Source organism: Stegodyphus dumicola, chromosome 3, assembly GCF_044657685.1.
Source record: "Stegodyphus dumicola isolate Sdum_Otavi_A_Nest chromosome 3, ASM4465768v1".
Taxonomy (NCBI): domain Eukaryota; kingdom Metazoa; phylum Arthropoda; class Arachnida; order Araneae; family Eresidae; genus Stegodyphus; species Stegodyphus dumicola.
Genome location: NC_140770.1, coordinates 48,332,658 through 48,352,672, shown reverse-complemented (window position 1 = coordinate 48,352,672; position 20,015 = coordinate 48,332,658). Strand labels below are relative to the sequence as shown.

The 20,015-nt window shown below is 33.5% G+C and overlaps 1 protein-coding gene and 1 non-coding gene across 3 annotated transcripts in view; both read left to right on the top strand.

Moving 5' to 3' along the window:
• Positions 1-20,015, top strand: part of LOC118183140 (uncharacterized) — a 125,766-nt gene that overhangs the window by 58,112 nt on the left and 47,639 nt on the right. For both annotated transcript variants that reach the window (XM_085812859.1, XM_035352568.2), the window contains exons 9-12: positions 9,779-9,878; positions 11,658-11,765; positions 16,314-16,414; positions 16,522-16,611. In XM_085812859.1, coding sequence (XP_085668985.1) covers positions 9,779-9,878; positions 11,658-11,765; positions 16,314-16,414; positions 16,522-16,611 — 399 coding nt within the window. The remainder of the gene's footprint in view (positions 1-9,778; positions 9,879-11,657; positions 11,766-16,313; positions 16,415-16,521; positions 16,612-20,015) is intronic.
• Positions 1,766-1,838, top strand: TRNAT-CGU (transfer RNA threonine (anticodon CGU)). The gene has a single exon. It is a non-coding gene; the product is annotated as a tRNA-Thr (tRNA).

The following is a 20,015-nucleotide window of genomic DNA, read 5'->3' as shown; positions in this document are numbered from 1 at the left end:
AATCTGATTCAACATATTAATGCGTTACATCATTAGTATTGATTTCGAATACTGATATTTTATTTAAATTATATTTAAAAACATTATGATTTGACGAATTTGGTCCTTTTCGTCAAATCATACTATGTTAATCAATTTATAATATAGAATAAAAGTTAGAAATATGCAAGGAGATACGAAATTTTATAAGAATTTAAAATATTCTTAGAAATCAAACAGTTGGGTGAAATGGATTGCATTATTAAGAAAGGATTGCAATGAAGCATTTTTTTTTCTTTTTCTTTCTTTTATTATTATTATTATTATTACTTTTTTTTTTTTTTTTTTTTTTTTGGTAAGAGTATTTATGATTTAGCATTTTACGATTACAGTGGTTCACACTTCGCTTGTGTTTCTCAGTTTTGTTTACAAATATCAGTTAATGTTTATTCATTTTTAAAACTTACTTGTTTTCGAAAAAGGTATTTGAAATGTTTTAGGTATGGGAAAAAAAAAAGAAGTTTATTCAAAAAGTTCTGAAAATAAATTCACATGATATTCAAACACTTCGAACTGCTAAAATTACGCTTTTCAGACACTTTTGGCATGTTTTACTAACTTTTTATCGTGAGAATGTTCCATTCATCTGAAAGAATTGCTTACAATAGGGATTTCGAAAAAATATAATGTTTTACTTATCCTTTTCTCCAACTCACTTTATAGATCTTCGATAGGATTTAAATTCGAAGAATATTGAGGAATTTCGATAACTTTATAAGGTATTTCTCCCACTTCCTAGCGTGCCTTCGTGGTGTAACGGTAGCACGCTGGGCCGGTATTCCAGAGGTCCGTGGTTCGATTCCCGGCGAAGGCGTTTGCTATTTTTCATCTTTTCTGCTTCCAATTAACCTAATGACTACAACTTCAGGACAGTTGTATAATAACTATGATAGAATGTCTAGGGTTGTAAGTTTAGGATCGTCATCACGATAGAACTTGAATGTATTTTGTATCCCAAATTACCTTCCAGATGCTTTTATGTTTTCATTAAGAATACTTACACATTTATACTGATCTATATTATTTTCGATAAAATGTTATGTTCCCATCCCAGAGGCAGCGAAATACACCCGAACCATGCTTCCATCTTCATGCTTAACAGTAGGCAACAGAATTTTCGGATTCAATTCTTCAGTGGCTTTCATCTCACAACAATTCATTCGCCCATCGGATCCAATATTAAATTTTATTTCGTTTTCAAATATAGCATTATTAATATCTTTATAACTAATAAAATAAAAAACAAATAAATATCTGATAAATATCTTTTCTTACCACGGATGTGACGAATGGAAAGCTGTATTTTGATTTTTCTTCTCGACTAATGATCTGCTTATTGATCTTCCATTGTATCCATGTGTCCAAATGACTCTTTTACAGTTTCAGGGTTAACGTTTATCGTAGTCTGTTCTTCTATATTGATGCGAGTTTTATAGCACTAATTTTTAAGTTTTGTTTGATTTTTCATAGGATAAATACAAGATTCCTTCGTGTTAGCTTGAAATGTGATCTACACGTCAATGCATTTTGAACAATTCCACACAATTTTTATCGTTTTAACACATCAAATATAGTTGAACGCTTTGCGTCAAAGATTTTTTTAATATTCTGAATACTTTTAGCATCTTTAAAATCATCAATAGTTAAATTTGGAACATAACTTATGGAGCTGTTACTATTTTTGGTAAACAAGTTATAAGGTATTTAGCATATATCTTCTTAGCATGCCTTCGTGGTGTAGTGGTCAGCATGCTCGACGCGTATTCGAGAGGTCCGTGGTTCGAATCCCGGCGAGGGCATTGCTCATTTTTCATGCCTCCTGCTTCGAAATAACCTAATGACTCTAAAAAGTAATACTTTCCAAACGCACATGATAATTCTAATTTGGTTAAAATAATCGCAGAACATTTTAGATTTTCGTCTCACGTTAAGTAGATATTAATTAATGATTGATTTTACAACACAAAATAGGAAATAAAAAATAAAAATGTATGCAAATCTATAAATTTATAAAAAAATTACACGTGCATTGTGTATTTTGCTGGTTTACCCAAATTCAGGGCCGTTGTAAACAAGTGTTCACCGTCTATGGTAAACTTTAAAGATAATAATCGTTAAAGTGAGAAATCTGAAATTAAATATAAAGAATACTATATTATATTATGTATATACATATATATATGCAATTTCTGTTTACAAATTCTACAGGGGAGGGGTGTTTTCCTCTTCCTTTCCTCATGACGTCATGGCAAACAATAAGCTCACAGGAAAACAATCGGTACACAAGTATCATCGAACCATGCGACGGTTTGCTCGTATGATGCACTAAAAAAAAAAGGGATTTTGGACCCGTTGTTCGAAGTATTTGTCCACACCAACTCTAACATTTCTGATCTTTGGTAATCAATTTCGCTTCCTTCTCAACGTTAACTGATTTAATAGCGTCTTTGTTTTTCACAGTCGTATTCTACATACGGTATGCAATAACCATATATATGTGTCCATATATGTGTACTATCTTCATACTTTTCAGCAATATTTTTTTTCCACCTTCATGGTGACCCTAAAAATATTTTCATTGCTTGACTCTTCTCATTAACTCCCCTAAAACTCATTGTTAACCCTTTCCGGCACGCTACCTTTTAAAGTCAAAGTTTTGATTAAAGAAAAAAAAGATAGGCAGTCTAATTAGGCCTAGAGGAGTACACAAGTAAAATTTTGTGAAGATAGCACTTATCGTTTTAATTCTGTGGGTGTGCCCAAAGTGGCACACTGATTGAATAGAGCTTCAAAAAGAGTACTGAAACGAGTATTGTTGTCAATAAACTGACTGATGAGATGCGGAGAAACAAAGAATACAGACTCTTAGTTGTCCTAGATTATCGGTGAGCCCGGTCTGGGCACACCTAGGGTTCCCGTTTTAGGCAAGATTTTAAGGTAAAAATTTTAAATTAATATATAATAAGGAGATTAGCATACAGCCAAAAATAATATAGGAATTTCTTTTCAAACAATTCCTTTTATACCCTAAAAAAGTCTGGAAGATTTCTTTGAAAAACGAGGGTCTTAAAAACTAAACATGGCTAAAATATATGGACTGGTTTGTGTTGAGCTGCCATCTACTATAAATAAAGAAGATTCAGAGTAGCCTATAGTAACCTCTAAATCCTTTTTTATTGAATTTTTCTGTGCGTACAGAAGGAAATGTTTAGGTGTGTCCAGACCGGACACACTGTGCCGCAAAGGGTTAATAAATTTACAAACAATTTATGCGAAAACACACAAAATAACTTGAAAATTCAGACTTATAGTGTAGGTTGTTTACTGGACAGTAGCAACAGATGCACTGATGCTCATACTCAGTCGTAGCATTGTCTCTAAAGAGATGAATAAATGTAGTCTGCGCAGCCGTGACCATCGAATTCGAACCGTATTCCAAACAAATATCGTATTTTAAATCAAAATTTTCACTTCCAAGCTGGGTGTATTTCAAAAGCGGACGTATACCGAAGTACCATTGTAATTAGGGAAAAATTTGGTCTGTGTTTCAATATTTAATACAAGATCTATTCAAATAACTTTCAAAAATACAAGTGTCCGAAAACAAATGTAAGCTACTTTAAGTATTTTATTGTCTTTTACGGATAAAATACATTGTATCACATGCTGTAAGTAACGATTTTTTTCAAAATAATTAATGAAACAATTCATTCATGTGCCAGGAGCTCCTTTCATAACGTCAAAATAATTATTCAGATTACCATTCTACATAAGCTATTCAGTAGGATTTCAAAATTGTGATCATTGAATGTAATACAACGATTAATCGGTAAAATTTTCAAACAAAAACTTTTTGCGTTGACGTTTGAATTCAGTCAAATATATGAAAGTTGGAATAGAATATATGAAATCAGAATATAAATTTAATCTAATTTTATATAAGAACTTACGCAATAATTAAGTAAATAAACGAAACCACTTTTTGTGATTCATTTCCGTGCGAATTCACTGCCTTATTTATTTTCTGAATTTTTACAAATTTTTTAAATATTTACTGTCTTTTGGACCATTCTGTATAGACAATAGGGTTGGCTGAAAAAACTCTTTAAAAATAAGTTACCTATCACCCACCTGAGCTTGAAAAAAATTCAAATAAAATTATGTCTCCTGTTTGCGCATCGCACTCAAAGTTTTGAAAAATGGAGAAATTTTGATGCTTTTCGTCAATTATTTTTGTTAGTAAGCTCATTACTATCAAAACGCCATATGTCCGAATGCCAGTTTTGGCGCATGAGAAATATGAAAAAAGCTAAAAACATATGCATTAAAATTATTTAATTTTTGCGCAAAAAGGTAAAAAAAACACAATTTTTTGCAAAAAAGAATGGCAAAATTTCATAATTATTTACTATAAATCCTTTTAAACGGAGACTAAAATTATCATCTATTATGTAGCTATATTGTGTACTGGTATGTATTAATTGTAGTACAATAAATATAATGTAACTATGTAAATAATAATTGATTTCGAAAATTCTCACGTCGTTCAGAAAAGCAAAATAATAAGAAGAAAATTCGTAAGAACAGAAATGATTTGCAGAATTAATCTGTCAAGGAAACAACATTACGTGGTCTGTACTCTTCTAAAAGCTAAACTCCGTGGCGTAACAGCCCTAACGGGCCAAGGCCTGCAGTGCCCGAAATCTGCTATCTTGACCGTGGGCCCCGGAGTGAGTAAGCATATGTCTTGAACAAGTGGTCAGCTTGTCGCAGGACCTCCAGTGCTTAGTCCCCAAGCGAACTTGGTACTCATTTTATCGACCCAAGTGATGGAAATCAAGGGATGAAAAGCTGAGTCGACCTTACCGAGCCCGATAATCGAACCCCGAACCTGTGGTGCTGCTGCGCGATGCGCTAGCCACTGCGCCACCGGGCCTCTGGTCTGTACTCTAATGGAAGAAAAGACGACAAGCTGGTAGTTGAAAAAAATTAATTCAAAGCATTTTCAAACAACTGAAAAAGAAGACCATTATTCTCTCATACAAGAATCGGAATCAGAATAAATCGGCCATAATTCTTCTTTTACAGGAATTCTAATGATATAGCTTCTACCATAATTTCCCATTTGACTGCACAGGAGATTTCCTTTGAAGAACTTGATGTGATAGGAAGAGATGGTATTCTAATTAATACTGATCTGAAAAATGATGTCATCCACAAAATAGAATCACACATTGTAAGACCCCTGCAGTGAGCTATATCCTCCTACACTTTAAAGAATTGCAGTTCTGTAACCTATCACTTGGATGGTGTTACCACAAAGACAAAATCCTTCAGTGGAACAGTCGAGGAAACATTCGTTGGCTGTGAAAAAATTTCCACTGGTTCGCTTTGAACATGTCAAGTTCTCCAGTTCTCAAGTTGACAGAAAAGTATTGAGCAAGGGTTATTTATACTTACTTAATATTTCTGTTGGCATTAAGTCAGATAAAATTTTAGAAGATTTAGCAGCTCATGATCATGATCCGCTTATCCGCACAAGACGGCAGCAGATCGAGTTCTTAGACTTTATGTGAGCTTAGAAGAACATATTGATAAAATAAAGCAATTCATACATTTTATTTTGAATTGCTATTCACTTTTCTGATGCAAGATCTAAAGCAGCAAAAGTTTCGCGAATGTTCCAACGATAGTTTTCTTCAGTTATCAGAACATCACGATATTTATCTCAAAATTTACTATAAGTAATCAACACGTTAATTCAGCGATATGCTTTGTTTGCTTATCCTGAAAATTTGACCCTTGCAATGATTGTAGATGAAAGAAGACATATCAAAGAAATAGGGCTGCGCTTACTGTTAAAAGCTTGATAACGTTCCAAGGAAAAACAGTTTGATACTTCATCACTCGAAAACTCAACTTCGTAGCGGCAAACTACGTCAACACCATTTGGTGGGATAGTTGCAATATCTAACCTTCTCCACTATTAAAGAGCGTTAAGTATGATCAAAAATCTATTAAAGACTAGTGCATCTCTGCAACTGGATTTCAAAAGCTCCCCCTGTCAAGCTCCCCAGGCTGTAAAACGGTACAAAACTTGTGACTGCACTGTGAAGCACCTAAAATTTCCTTCAAATGGTTGTTTTAAAATCCCGAGTGATCAAAGACGAGTTTCGTCTCTATATCAGTTTTGAAACTTTGCTACGTCAGAAAAACTGGTTTAAAGACCAAGGACCAAGGAAGGGTACTATTACGGGGCTTTTAGGCATGTAGCCTCTATCGAGTTTAAAAAGTTTCCCTAAATGTTCTAACTTTTCAACTGTGTGCCACTTGGTATAAGAGCCGACCAATCAAAGCAAATCAAACATCGGTCGACGATTTCCCTGAGTCAACTACACATGCGGAACTTTCCTCTCTCTCTGATTGGCTATGGCTCAAACCTTTTTAAGCAAGTGTGGATAGACTTAATGACTTTAATGCCTTAAAACACAAAGCTTTATGACAGCAAACTCTGGATGAAGCTTAAGCGTCTGACGCTGGTGTAAGAAACGACTTGATTAGAACAATCCTCCTATCACGATGTTTTCTCAAGAAACTGACTTAAAGATGTACTCTTTTGAATTAAAAAAAAAATTTAAATCATAAATTTATTTACCTTTTGTTTGTTCAAAACGAAAAATTATCAGAAATAACGAAATATTGCTATTTTCATAAAAACTGTTTCTAGAGCCTTTTGCGCGAACAATGAATAATTTGAAATCACACGTTCGTGTTCCTCATTCAAACCTTTTCATGTTCCAAAAGTCACATTAAGAAGATCTCCATTTCGATAGTTGTGAATTTAGTTGTAGGATTCCCCACTGTGTAATTCTAAGTTACAGTTAAAAGTGAAGAATCTTAAGAACTAGTAAGCGAATAATCGCTTGAGTTCGTGAGACAGTAAATAAACTTGGAAAGGGTTAAAAGACCCTTTATTATTTAAATAAAGATTTTACAGAACTCCGTCTTGGAATTGTACAATAAAGCCGACACTCGGGCTTCAACTTAAACTAAGAATTAAACTAAACTAATCTTAACTAAAGAGATATAGCCGAAGCTATCAAAATTCTAACAGAGTTGGCTCCTTAACGCTAATTGACTGTGAAGCTATCAAGGGCCTAAAGTACGGCCGAGCGTAATTATAGCTTACGAGAGAGTAGCCTAAAAAGGCGGACGCGAGCCAGAATATCTGATATCTCTCTCACTAAGACAGTAGAACTTCACGATAAATACCGTTCTTCCTCATTAGCATTCAGATGTGACTCTAAAACTACGTTCTAGCCGGAAGTGGTAAGTTGAAAAGAGATAGGAAAAGAAGTTTAACTCAAAATTTAACTATTAATAAAATTAACATAATACCTTACATAATAATTATAAAAAATTGACAAAAAAGAGCAAATTTTTTTTATTTTTCAAAACTTTGAATGCCATACGAAATCGAGATATATTTTTATATGAAAACTTTTTTTATTTATTTATTTTGCATAGCTATGGGATAAGCAACTTTTCGGGGTATAGAGATAGAAAACGTTTTTTAAAAAATATTTTATTAACCCACTTTAGTAGACATATTCATATTATTTCCTTTATACAACTTCTTCTCTCGCACATAAAATTATAGTTTGTAGACGATATAGTCTATAAGGTAGGCAAATGCATTTGTAATAGTGTTATGCCCTAAGAAATATCCAACGTTTCGCGCCACAGCAAAAAAATGAAGATAATTACTATTTCTTCTTATAAGCAACTGGCGACTCAGCGTTTAATATTCGAAAATATTTCAATACGCTGAATGTGGCTGATGCCATCAATTGCAGACTTAGTGGTCTTGAACTGATTTGTTCGTGATCCCAAAACCTGACCGTAAAATAGGAGTTTTTAATGGTTATATTTCTTCGTACACAATGTGATCTTCGAAGCAGCTGGTTACTATCATCGTATTCCTTTAACATGATCGGTCGCTCTGTCACATTTGTACTCAGTGTCTTTGACTCGTTTAAAAGTGTTTCCGTTATTCTGCTGATCAAATTTTTGTTACTATTCATTTAAAAAATTATGATAGTTGCAGATCTATGACAGCTGTAATTTCTTTCTGTCTTATTGCATTACATCCAAAGAACCATTGCTACACATCTCTAAAACTTAGTACTCTAAACTTTGAAATTCCTTCTTACATAGCTGAAGATAATGTTCTGTTTTATACATTAAACCAAAGGCAATCCATCTCCTTAAAGAGAAATTGCAACTCTATTAAAAGATTCAGCTACAGTTAGTTCGTTAAGTCCTCAGATATGGACCACCAAACGACTTGCTATCTGCAGATGAAAGATGGCTACTTTCAGCATTTAATATGATGCGATATGTTTGACCCTCAATGTATATATTACCATAACTATAGTCTTCCTACTTTTTATATAATGATCGCAATACATGATAACTTGACCCGTTATTAGCAAAACAATATGTATTAGGGGGAAAAAACATGGATTACGAAACACTCTTTCAGTGTATTTATCTGTTGAATATAAGTGTTGCTTATCTTTCTATCAAAGAGATTTCAGCATTTTGGTCCTCATTTCCTTTCAGTGCTTCGTATGATGCGTTTACAATAAATTACAGCTCGTTTTTATTATGTATAATCTTAACTAAGCTTCTTTTGTTTATTTTAATTTCCATTTATTGAACTCATTTGTAGTGCCATTTCAAAGCCTACTGTAGCAATGCTCCCATCCAGAAAACGAAATTGAGTTATTTAATATGTGAATCATTACTGGACAATATTAAAAAAGTAACGGTTTTCCATCATAAAAATATTTAAAATTAAAAAATAAGTAAATAAGAAAATGAGAGATTTAAAAAACAGTTTGTAAAAGTTTTGCGAATAAATTTATTGGTATTTTCCGGGAAATTCCCTATTTTCTTGAAAAAAGCATTTTTATTTTCGGAATTTTCATGCGTAATAATATTATATTCACAAATTTTTATATCTGATTATTTAGATATTACAAAGAAATCTCCATTTAAAAGACGTTTGATTTAATTCTATCAAATTGTTTCTCATGTGAAGTAATTTCTTCTTTTTAATTACTTTTCAAAGTCTAGAACTAAATTATCCGAAAGAAAAACGTCTAGTTGATTTTATTAAATGCTGAGAATTTTTTATGCTATTCATTAATATATCATATTTCTACCTGTAAGCTAAGATAAAAAAAAGTATCAGAATAGTGTAAATTCTTAAGGTTTTTCATGAATCGAATCCAAAGAAGTGATATTACATTCTTAATTTTAGGTGAGGCATATTTTTATTCATTCGGCACAGACTTCTGTTTTTATTAAAACTCATTGTGTAAAGGTATTTACAGGCTGAATGAGAATTTATTTTTTGAAATTATAATACTTTTCAATTTGTAGGGCTGTAATTTTTATCACTTTGAAAAACGCTGCTCGTAAAATAACTGGAATTATGATTTCTTTTTGGTAATTATTACAAATTTTGGAGGCTTTTTCGAAGTGTATACGGATGTAATGCATAGTAGTTGGATGTTATGGTAGTAGCATAGAACTTCTCTGATTATTAATTACGGAGAAAAATTTGGAGATTTCAAACAAAATAAAGCAGAAGTGACTGTTTAATGCAATATGTTAAGAAAAAATAAAAATGTTCATACAACTAACGTAAAACTTTTTGTTTTGTTTTCAGTTAAAGAAGAAACGCAAGCGTTCGGCAAAAAATTCTTTTGAAAACGAGACACGTGAAAAGCGCTCTTACGTGCCAGCAAGTCGCACTGCGGAAGTGGAAGGTAAATAACAAGACTTGCTCTTCGCTTTTGAGACGTCTATTTTAAATACGCGATTCAGCGTAAAAGTAGAGAGAAAGAGATAATATTAACTATTTCGAAATCATGCCTGAGAGATTAGTTAATTTATGTACTCCTCGAAATCTTAGTTACCAGAAAGATTTTAATAACATTTTTATTGTCAAGGCAGGCCAGGAACGCATAAGGGGCACTGGGACTTTGCCGTATCGTTATGCGGATGTTGTCCAGCGATGCAATTGATTCAGGAAATTGCTGGAACTAGTTTTTTGACATTCCTCGCATATATTTCGCCTTATTTCGGAAATTACTGATAATTTTGTTGATTTTGAGGAAGTTTTGGACATTTACCAAATACCTTCAGAAATAAAGCTCATTCTTGTTGGTCTAACACTGTGAGGCTTGTTTGTTTGATGTCGAGTCCATACTTCATGGAAGAATGATTGCCAGAACCTCAAGGAAGTTAGACTTCTTCCACCCCCAATTTTGAGGAAGAGCACCCGGAGTGTGGTCTCACCCCTCTTCCTTACCACCAAACCACATGAAAGGACATTCGGCTCACCATATATTTAGAGTGCTATATATTTACAAACATCTGTCTTCTCCGGGGCTCGAACCCTAGCCCTTCGGTACAATAGTCATACTTACTATTCCGTCTGGGCGGCAACACTGATGGGCTTGTTTTAATGGAACACGAGAAGGGGTAATGTTCTGCTGCGCCACTTTCGCCTCAAACGCATATCTGAGAAAGTGTTATTCCTCTCATAATATCTCCACCATCTTCTAGTTCAAGCGACACTCCTAGAAACCATTAGGTATTTTATCTCGAAACGGGAAACGGGAAAAATAGGCAACACAATTGGCGGAATTTGAACTGTGGACTTTCCGATTGTCAGTCGGACATGCTTCTAAGACACGAAGGCATACAGTCAGACGAGAAAAAATAAATAACCTACTTGAAAAAAATTGAATGTATTTGCAGTGCTTTCTAATTGTCTGTTCTTCCACAAATAAAAAAATTATCTTTATTTTAAATCATTTGAGCTTTATGTTTACATTTGAGCTTTATCTATCTGTAATGCGGTTTTACAGAAAACGAATTATTTGTCGGCTGATGCAATACTAGCATTAAACGTGATAAAACTTGTTATTGAAACACTTTATTATGAAACTTTTAATCTCTACATTGCTGTCGTTCCACTGAAATTCATGTCTGACAAACATACGAATCAAAACTCAATTTCAAGAAATGAGGAACATAAATATAAATTGCCTATTCTGATGTTCTGTGTTATCTTTTCAATCCTGTTCGCATGTATAAAAATGATAAAAATTACAGAATTTTTAATAAATCCAATAAAACCTGTACTAATTACCGTCATTAAGCGACTCTGTTCTTTCACGACTGTTGGCCTGTTACCACAGGTTAAAGATGTAAGTGGGAACTTCTGCAATATATATATATTTAATTTATTTTCTGCTGAAGGGTTTCCATTTAAGTGGAGAAACATCTATTAAGTTGATACGAAAGATTAATAATACGAAACCTTTTTTTTAATTAAATTTTAGATTATTCAAGTTTATTTTTATTTAAAAATAATAAGAAATAAATATAATTAGATTTCAGATTATTAATTTATTTGACTTAAAAAAGAAACATTGCTTTTAATTTGTCTGTTGGTTTATTTCAGCTTTCTGTTTGTGTGTTGTTTATTTTACAATTTTCATTTATGTCATTATTTTTAAGCTATTTTATATTTTCAGATCATCCTAACAGACAAAGGTTGCGACTTCTTCAGAGATCAACGGGAGATATCACTTCGCTGTTTGAGAATTTGCTCAGCAGCCAAGGGCATGATTACGAAGAAAAAAGTAAATGAAAATCTGAATTTATTCTGAATTTAAATTAATAACATCAATATGATTATATTGTGTATATTGAATAAAATATGCTTGTATTATAAATGGTTACACCTAAAAGAAATATCATTGTAACAGTTATCAAATTAATATTCTACAACAAGCGGTCCAAACTGCGGCTTGAATTGCAGAAAACAACGAGATTTCCAAGGAGACAGTCCACTCGTTGGGGCAGGAATTCAATACTGAAGAACGAATTTTTAGGGTCTGGTCCACTTAATGTGTTTTGTAAAACCGGAAACCCTACCCTACAATATAGCTACGCTAAACAGAATACAAAATACATGCAAACAAAAGATATTATTCGAATGGCTTGGGCACTTCACTCACCTGATTGAGTATGTGTGGGATACCTTAGGACACCGAATTTCAGAGCGTTAAATTCCTTCCCAGACCCTTCAGAAACTAAAAAATGCATTTGTAGACAAATGGCGTGCAATTCCACAAGACTTGATCAACACTTTGGTAAAATCCTTAAAATCAAAATGTGAGGTATGCATATTTACCCGAGGTGACCATATCAAAGAAAACTTTTTTCCACAAGAGGTGACTTAAGTTTTCAATCATTTTCCAATTTCCATACATTTAATTTCAATAATTTGCGAATAAGTCAGATTTTCACAGCATTTGTAATCCTTCCGATCCTCCATAAATCTTATTTTTTTTTTTAATTTACCTTTTTCTTTCTTTCTTTCTTTTTTTTTTTTTTTTTTTTTTCATTTTGATTAGCATTTTTAATCATTGTTACTTTCTTGCCTGCTAATCAGCTTTCCGTTTATTATTATTATTGTTAATACAACTTATTTTTAAAAAATGATGCCATAAAAATAAAAGGCTTTGAAAACCTTGGAAATTATGTTTGATGGGAGATTGATGGAGATCTGTTATTGGACAGAAATCACGTAATCTGCTTTGACTGTTCTGACTGGCTTGGTGACTCAGAGAAATTTAGATACAAAATCTCGCTATGTAGACGAAATGCTTAAAGAAGTGCTCTGTATTATCAATAAAGCTGATTATTTGGTGAACAGTGGAAAGTCCTTTGCGAAATGCAAATGGGTTAATTTTAATGCCTTGATTTTCTAGAAAATAATGGAGTCAATTTTGGATAATTCTTTCAAATATCTTTCCTATTGAGGAGAGAATTAGATGGGTCTATAATTTTCAAAAAATTTGAAACGTTTAATCAGGTTTTATAAAGAGAAAGATAACTGCAAGATTCCAACTTTATATAATAATTTTTATTAATACAACTATTGAAGATTTTGACCAGAGTTATAGTGAAATTTTGAGGAGTATCTTAAGTGATTTATTATTAATCTTGTCATATCGTAGGGCTTTTCTTGGCTTAAGATTTTTGATAATTCTAGAAATTATCTGTATGAATAATGTCAGAAGTTATCTTTTGTTTATTAAAGTTAGGCGCAGCATTTTCAACTTCAGTATTTGTATCCTCATCTTCCATGTTATTGTTGGTAACATTTCTAAAATATTGAGCCTAGCAGTCGAAAATGTTTTCTTCAGGGTAGATTGGGCCAGACTGAGAATGTATGGGACCTATTTTATTATAAGCGTCCATACGGCATTTGGATCTTAATTTATATTTAGCTGCCCTAATTGTTATTATTATTTTTGTAATTTAATATGCAAATTTCTTTATTCATCCGATTTAAACGAATTTTGTCCTTGGGTGTAGATACCTTTGATAACTTTCTCTCAGCTGGTTTCTGCTCTTGGTTTTCTTTCTAATATCCTCGGAGAGAGAATTGTTACTATTATTGTTATTTTCTTCGGTGGCACTATCAATTGTAATAAAAATTTCTTGCGTAATTTTCTGTACGTTTGAGTCAATTGAAGCAATGGAGCTTTCTTCGTTAATTTCAGGATTCTAATTATAAAGAAGTTTCGAAAAACCTTCTATTTGATAGAATTGTTGTTATTGTGAGATTATTGCGGATATTGATACAGGAGGGAATTTACTGGAAGATGATCAGAGTCAACTTCTGGAAGCATCTAAGCTGAGATGATAATCAAGTATTTAGTTAACATGGCATTATGAGTGGGTTCCTCAGAAGCAATTAAGTTCAGATTATTTTGCAGCATTACGTAGGACAGCAGAATACTACTATTTAAATTAGAATTTATGCAGCTCCAATTTGTATTTTTAGCATTTAGATCCTCCATAACAAGGATTTTGTAGGGACAGCTGAGCCGCCCAACCGGTATAGTGGTTAGCGTAGCTGACTGCCGTACCGAAGGGCCCGGGTGCGAATCCCGAAGAAGGCATGGATGTTTATAAATGTATAGTGTCAATGCGGCATGGAGGTACTCTAAATATGTGGCGAGCCGAAAACCCTCTCGAGATGTTGATGGTAGGGGAAGAGTAGTGGAAGACCCCCAGATCCGTCCCCCCCCGGGGTGCTCTTCATTAAAATTGGGGAAGATCTGAGCTAAATGCACTGTCACTTGTAATGTGCTCAAGGTTGTTGCCAACGACAGGCGTAAACTCGAGCTGCTTTCCATGAGGAATTTTGTGGGCTTGGCCTGACTGTAGGTCAGACAAGTGAGCACTGGCAGCGACAAGGATAGCTGAAGGATTACCAAGATCTTTATTTCTGAGAATAGTGTTCGGCGGGTTATAAATTAAAATGATGAGAATGGGGTTATTATTAGTTTCGCTGTTGTACATCATAGTTCCAACTGCTTCTTTGTTTCAGCTGTTATCAAAGTTGAAGTTTGAATATTTGTGCCTTTTTAATGAGGATGGCAGTACCACCGCCGCTATTATACAGCCTGTATTTTCTAATAATATTGAGAAAGTTGTAGATTTTAGAATTGAAGGATTTAGATGCTTTTCATTTATGCACATGATATCAATGCGTTGATTGAATGAGAAAATTTTCTACTTGAGATTTTTGCCTTTTAATTCAGTTTGCGAAAAACTCAATTACTTTGATGCCAGCCTGCACCTTCTGTATGATGGTGCACGCGTTGTTGAAGTCATAAAATTAATTGTTTTGAGATGCGGGAGAAATCTCTGAACCAGGAGATGACGTCATTAGAGTTGTTTGCTTCGGCGACTGATTTGATTTCGCTTTGTTTATTTATAGAGCTGGAGACATTTTGCCTATTTTTAAAGAACTGCTGTACTTTCGGATACTTTAGCTTCAGTATTTTTGACGCTTTCACTGGAGTTAAGCCATTTTTTTGGGTAATGAAGACAGGATTTTGAGCTTGAAATGAGATTCCTGTTGCAGTTTGCACGTTTTCGTTTATCATCCTTTTTTCGTTACTTTGCATTGATAAGTAAAATGATCTTCTCCGCATTTTAAGCAATATTATGGGTTATGGCAGGAATCCTAGATATGGGTAAATAGTTGAAAACGAAAACACTGGGTTAGTTTGGAAGTGGGTTAACCTTAAGCTTTGCAAATATTACAGGTTGTAAATTTACTTTCCTTGCTCATTTCGGGGAACTTCGGTTGGGAAGGCAGGCAGATGTACAATTTCGCTATTAATGTTTTCTTTTGATCTTTCTTATATTAGTATTAGGAACATTGAGATCGTTTCGTCTTTTAGATCAAAAATGAGATACATTCCGATAACCTCAAAGATGACATAACTTATGGGTAGTTATGTAGATGATCACAGAGATCACGCGACTTATGTATAGCTAATGTAAACAAACAAATTTATTCTTCCTCCCCTTCTCTTGAGGAATGTAGCTCATTTTTGTTCACTAGTAGTTTATCGATCACTACCTTAACGGTAGTTTCTCTTTTCAGCTTATACGTGTTAAAAAGGAGTTTGTCTGTTCTAAGTGACTTGAAACAGCGCGAAAATCATCTTCTGAAGATTCTGAAGAAACGTGAAGAGATGCATCTAAGATGCATCTCTTCACGTTTCACGTTGCCTTCTGCTTTGTGTATATTTAGTGCAGTGCTGTTAATTCACTTCTAAGGGCCTACCACATATTTGTTTGAGAAATGATGATGGGAGGAATTCTTCCTGTTTCAGAAGGATGATTAATACTAGTTTTTGTGGAAGCATTTGGGGTAGGATCACAGTTTATAATTAACCTCTGGCTCCAGCTTTACAAACTTGTTATTATAAGCTGTGCTCTTTTTTTTTATCGATTTTTCGCCATTTATGTCATTACGCATGATCTTTTTTGGTGATAATTGTTTTCCATTTTTCACTTAGTTTCGTGAATCTGTATGATCTATTCCTACTAGTTGGGTTTTCTTCTAGCTAGGTGCTAGCGGTATCTTTTTCATTGCTTAATGGAGCAGTTTCATTTAAGCTTATGCTGTGGGATTCTAAATTCAACCGCAACGAAAAGCCATGTGGCAGTCCACTAAGTGTTTAGTAAGCATCTGTCAGTCAGTAATTAACGTTTAAGTGCCTAATAAGCGTTTAAGTGCCTAATAGTGTAACTTTACAACTTCATGTACTGATATTAATCAAAGACAAAATTTAACAAGTGAATTACGTTTTTAGTGCAAGCTCTGTTTGAAATGATAGAAAGAGAGATCAACTATAACTTGGATAAGGAAAAAGATTCGGTATCGAATGCTGCCAGGAAACTACTTTCCGAACAGGTAACATCTTACCTCTTCTATTATATAGTGCATTATGTATACATATTTATTTTCTTTTTATCAATTTCTTGTCTGAATACTGGAAAGATCTTCATTTCTTAATATAGACAATGCATAACATGTGCTCGAAGAATTTTTCAATCTGCAAAGATTTTCTGCAACTTTTGGCTCTTGCCGGCGGACCTGAGGTAGAAAATGTAAGTATACAATTACGCATCATTTCTAATTTGGCATTAAAAATGGAATATTTTTGTCGAATCCGTAGTTTGAGAAATCATTATTCGGTAATGATGTATCATGCGATCTACCGCTTTTAGTTAGGTATTTATTTCTTAGATGGCGCCAATAAAACGATATTTTTAAATATGAAAGCACTAAAATAATTAACGCATAAATGCAAATAATTTTATTGATTAATTTAACAGCCTATTAAATTTTCAATTCAAATAAATTTAAATTCCATTAAATTTTACAAAACAAAAATGGGAGTGACCATTAAAGATCATTTTATGAGTCATTGAGCCATATACAAAAAATAGTCATTACTTTTATTATTAAAGCATGTTGTACAGAATCTTTAACTTCAGAATCCTTCAGTGCAGTTCAGGTTTTTTAGTAGCAACGGCAAAATTGGCGCAATAGCTTTTAACAATCCAATGTACGATAAAATGGCTGGAAAAGGAAATGATTAAAACAACAACCAATTTTAGTTCTGATGTCGAAAATATAAATGTCTAATCAAAAGCGGTAGATCTCGTGTGACATCATTATGTATTATTCTGTATGTTTGAATAAATAATAATTGTGCTAATTTTTGGAAAACTGAACATAAAATGATGTAAAACATTTCACAGAAATAGTCTTATACTTTTAAAAACCTCTACATATAGTAAAAGAAAGAGTTTGTGTGTCTTTCGTTCGTGCTGCGCGTAAGCTAATAGACCCAGGGCTACGAAATTTGGTGTATAAGTGCATCTAGACAAGAGTTAGTGCACATCGAAGCGATTTTTTTTTTTTTCAAAATTCGAATTAGATTTTTTAATTTTATCTTTTCGATTTTATCGCATCATTTTGAATAGTTTTAGTCTTTTAGAAATGCGGTTTTGGCAACAGTTTTTCATTCAGTTGTATACTGGACAGCTGGCTGTTGAAACTAAGCACAGTTGCCACTTTGAAAAATGAGAGCGATGATTTTGTGCAGATGTTAATGTTTCTCTTGGATACTGAACGTTTGTTGAAAGAACAGGAAGTTGATTAATTTATTTATTAGGATAATTAATATTTGTATTAAGGGATATTGCTTATTTCATTGTAATTTTGTTATATGCAATGCATTTTTTTAAAAATCTGTGGTTTTTTATCTTTTTATGAAGTAGTTCTGCAGAGTAAAATTCTGCGCAGTTTTTAAACTTAATGTTTGGCATTTTTCCTTTACATTCAAAAGCCAGACGAAGGTTAGCCGCGTAGCTGCTAGTCTTACATAAAAGCTTAACATTAAAATTTAGATTTAGTTAAAAAAGTACTGATATGACGTGACAAAAATTTCCAAAATAATCTCGAATACATTAAGATTCTTAAGTATTTCCTTATTGCAAAAGCCCCCCCCCCCCGAGACTGAATCGCTAATAAACCTAGATATAGCGCCGCATGTTCTTCCATTAGCATCATTTTTGCTAAGATTTTCGAATTTCCATTGGTTTTCTAAAAGTATTCCTTGCTTTTTTGTGAATACGCGATTAACAATCTTTAATTTACCAAATAAAAGAAGTGGATATCATATCATTTTTTCAAGAAAGAGGTCTAATACCTGACAGAATGCAAAAATAGCCCCAACAGGACACTAAGTTAATGACGAAATCATTTGGAGGTATAATGTTAAAAATCATGAAAAAAGGGGGCCTCCGTGTTGGAAACCTGTTTAGTAGTCCCAGAATATCGTTGATGATTGCTATTAAGTTTATGCATCCTTGGGCAGAAGAACTGACGTTGATCAAATGATGTGACAAACAGCTTAAATATGAGTGAAAGTGCTGCAACTGACTGGAATAATTACATGCGCGAAATGGGTTTCCTATATCTGATTCAAAGATTCAATGGACAAATAGGGAGTCCCAATAAAATTGGCCCACCAGCGGCCGAGCGGTAAAGTCGCTGAACACTGGTAGTTCGGTCCGAGGTTCGAATCCTGCGAACGGGCTGGCTGCATGGGCGTTTTCGTGGTTTTCCCCATGTGTAACGTGTATACGAGCCAGTTTCCCTTAGAAAGTCCTCCACGAAGGCATACCTCCTCTTAGACAGATAGCCCTCGAGGCTTTGCCATAATCACACACACACACACACACACCCAATAAAATTGTTGAAATCGATGACAGTTTGCTCATCCAATGTAAGAACATCAGCGGCAGAGTACTCCCACAACAATGGACTTTTGGAGGAATATACTGGTAAAATGGGAGAGTTTGTCGTTCATATCTCGAATACAGATGCTATGCACTATTAGAGAAAATTATTCAACATGTGCAAGATGAATCAAGATCTATTCCGACTGCTGGAAAGGATATAAAACAGAGCAACTTGAAGAAGCTGGTTACAATCACTTTAACGATTATTAAAAATATTCTTTGCAAACATCTGAGTATTATTGTTATTATTATATTATAATTTATCGTTTTATTTTTACATTCGCTTTTCACGAGTTTGGCGAAATCATAGCTGCGTAAGGTCAGAAGCCTCTATTGCCGATTCTTAGCATTAAATTTTACGCAGGCTTTTTTATGTTTGTAGGCTTTTCATCCTTAAATATCGATCTGGATCATGTACGTCTACAAAATTTCTTGTGTTACAAAATTTGATGAAAGTGGTATCAGCGTAATAAATGGGGTTTTGTCAAAATTAGAATCTTTTTAAGTAATCTATATGGAGCAAAAATTCCTTTTAATAAAATATTCGTTATTACGTTAAATTGAGATAAAAATAAAAGAAACATACTATTTTACAAAGGTATACTAAATAAACACTCTCTAAAAGTCACATACAAATTTAATGGCTAGCATTCTCTTCCTTGAGACTGAACAGTTAATCATCGAAAACGAATAGCCCTCTTCCTGGACCTTTTCGCAGAAGTGATAAATTTGTGTCGGTACTTAAAAAAAAAAAAAAAAAAGTAAATCGGTAAATTTTTTCTCGAAAACTTTTGCGTGTAAAAGCCTGCAACGTATTATTTTCTACTTTCTTATTAAAACATTAAAAATACAGAAAACTCTCCAGATCAGGAGCTCCCAACCTTTTTGTCCCTAAGAGCACATTCCAGAATATCTGGAATGGACGGCGAGCATCATTTACGTTTTCAAGGTGAATTCATGGTTGGATAGAGTTAAGTATTTAAAAAAAAAAAAAAAAAAGAGAGAGAGAGAGAGAGAGATCGGTCGCATTTCGCTTTGCGCTGTTTCACATAGCACTAAGTGAACAGAAAACTCTCCAGATCAGGAGCTCCCAACCTTTTTGTCCCTAAGAGCACATTCCAGAATATCTGGAATGGACGGCGAGCACCATTTACGTTTTCAAGGTGAATTCATGGTTGGATAGAGTTAAGAATTAAAAA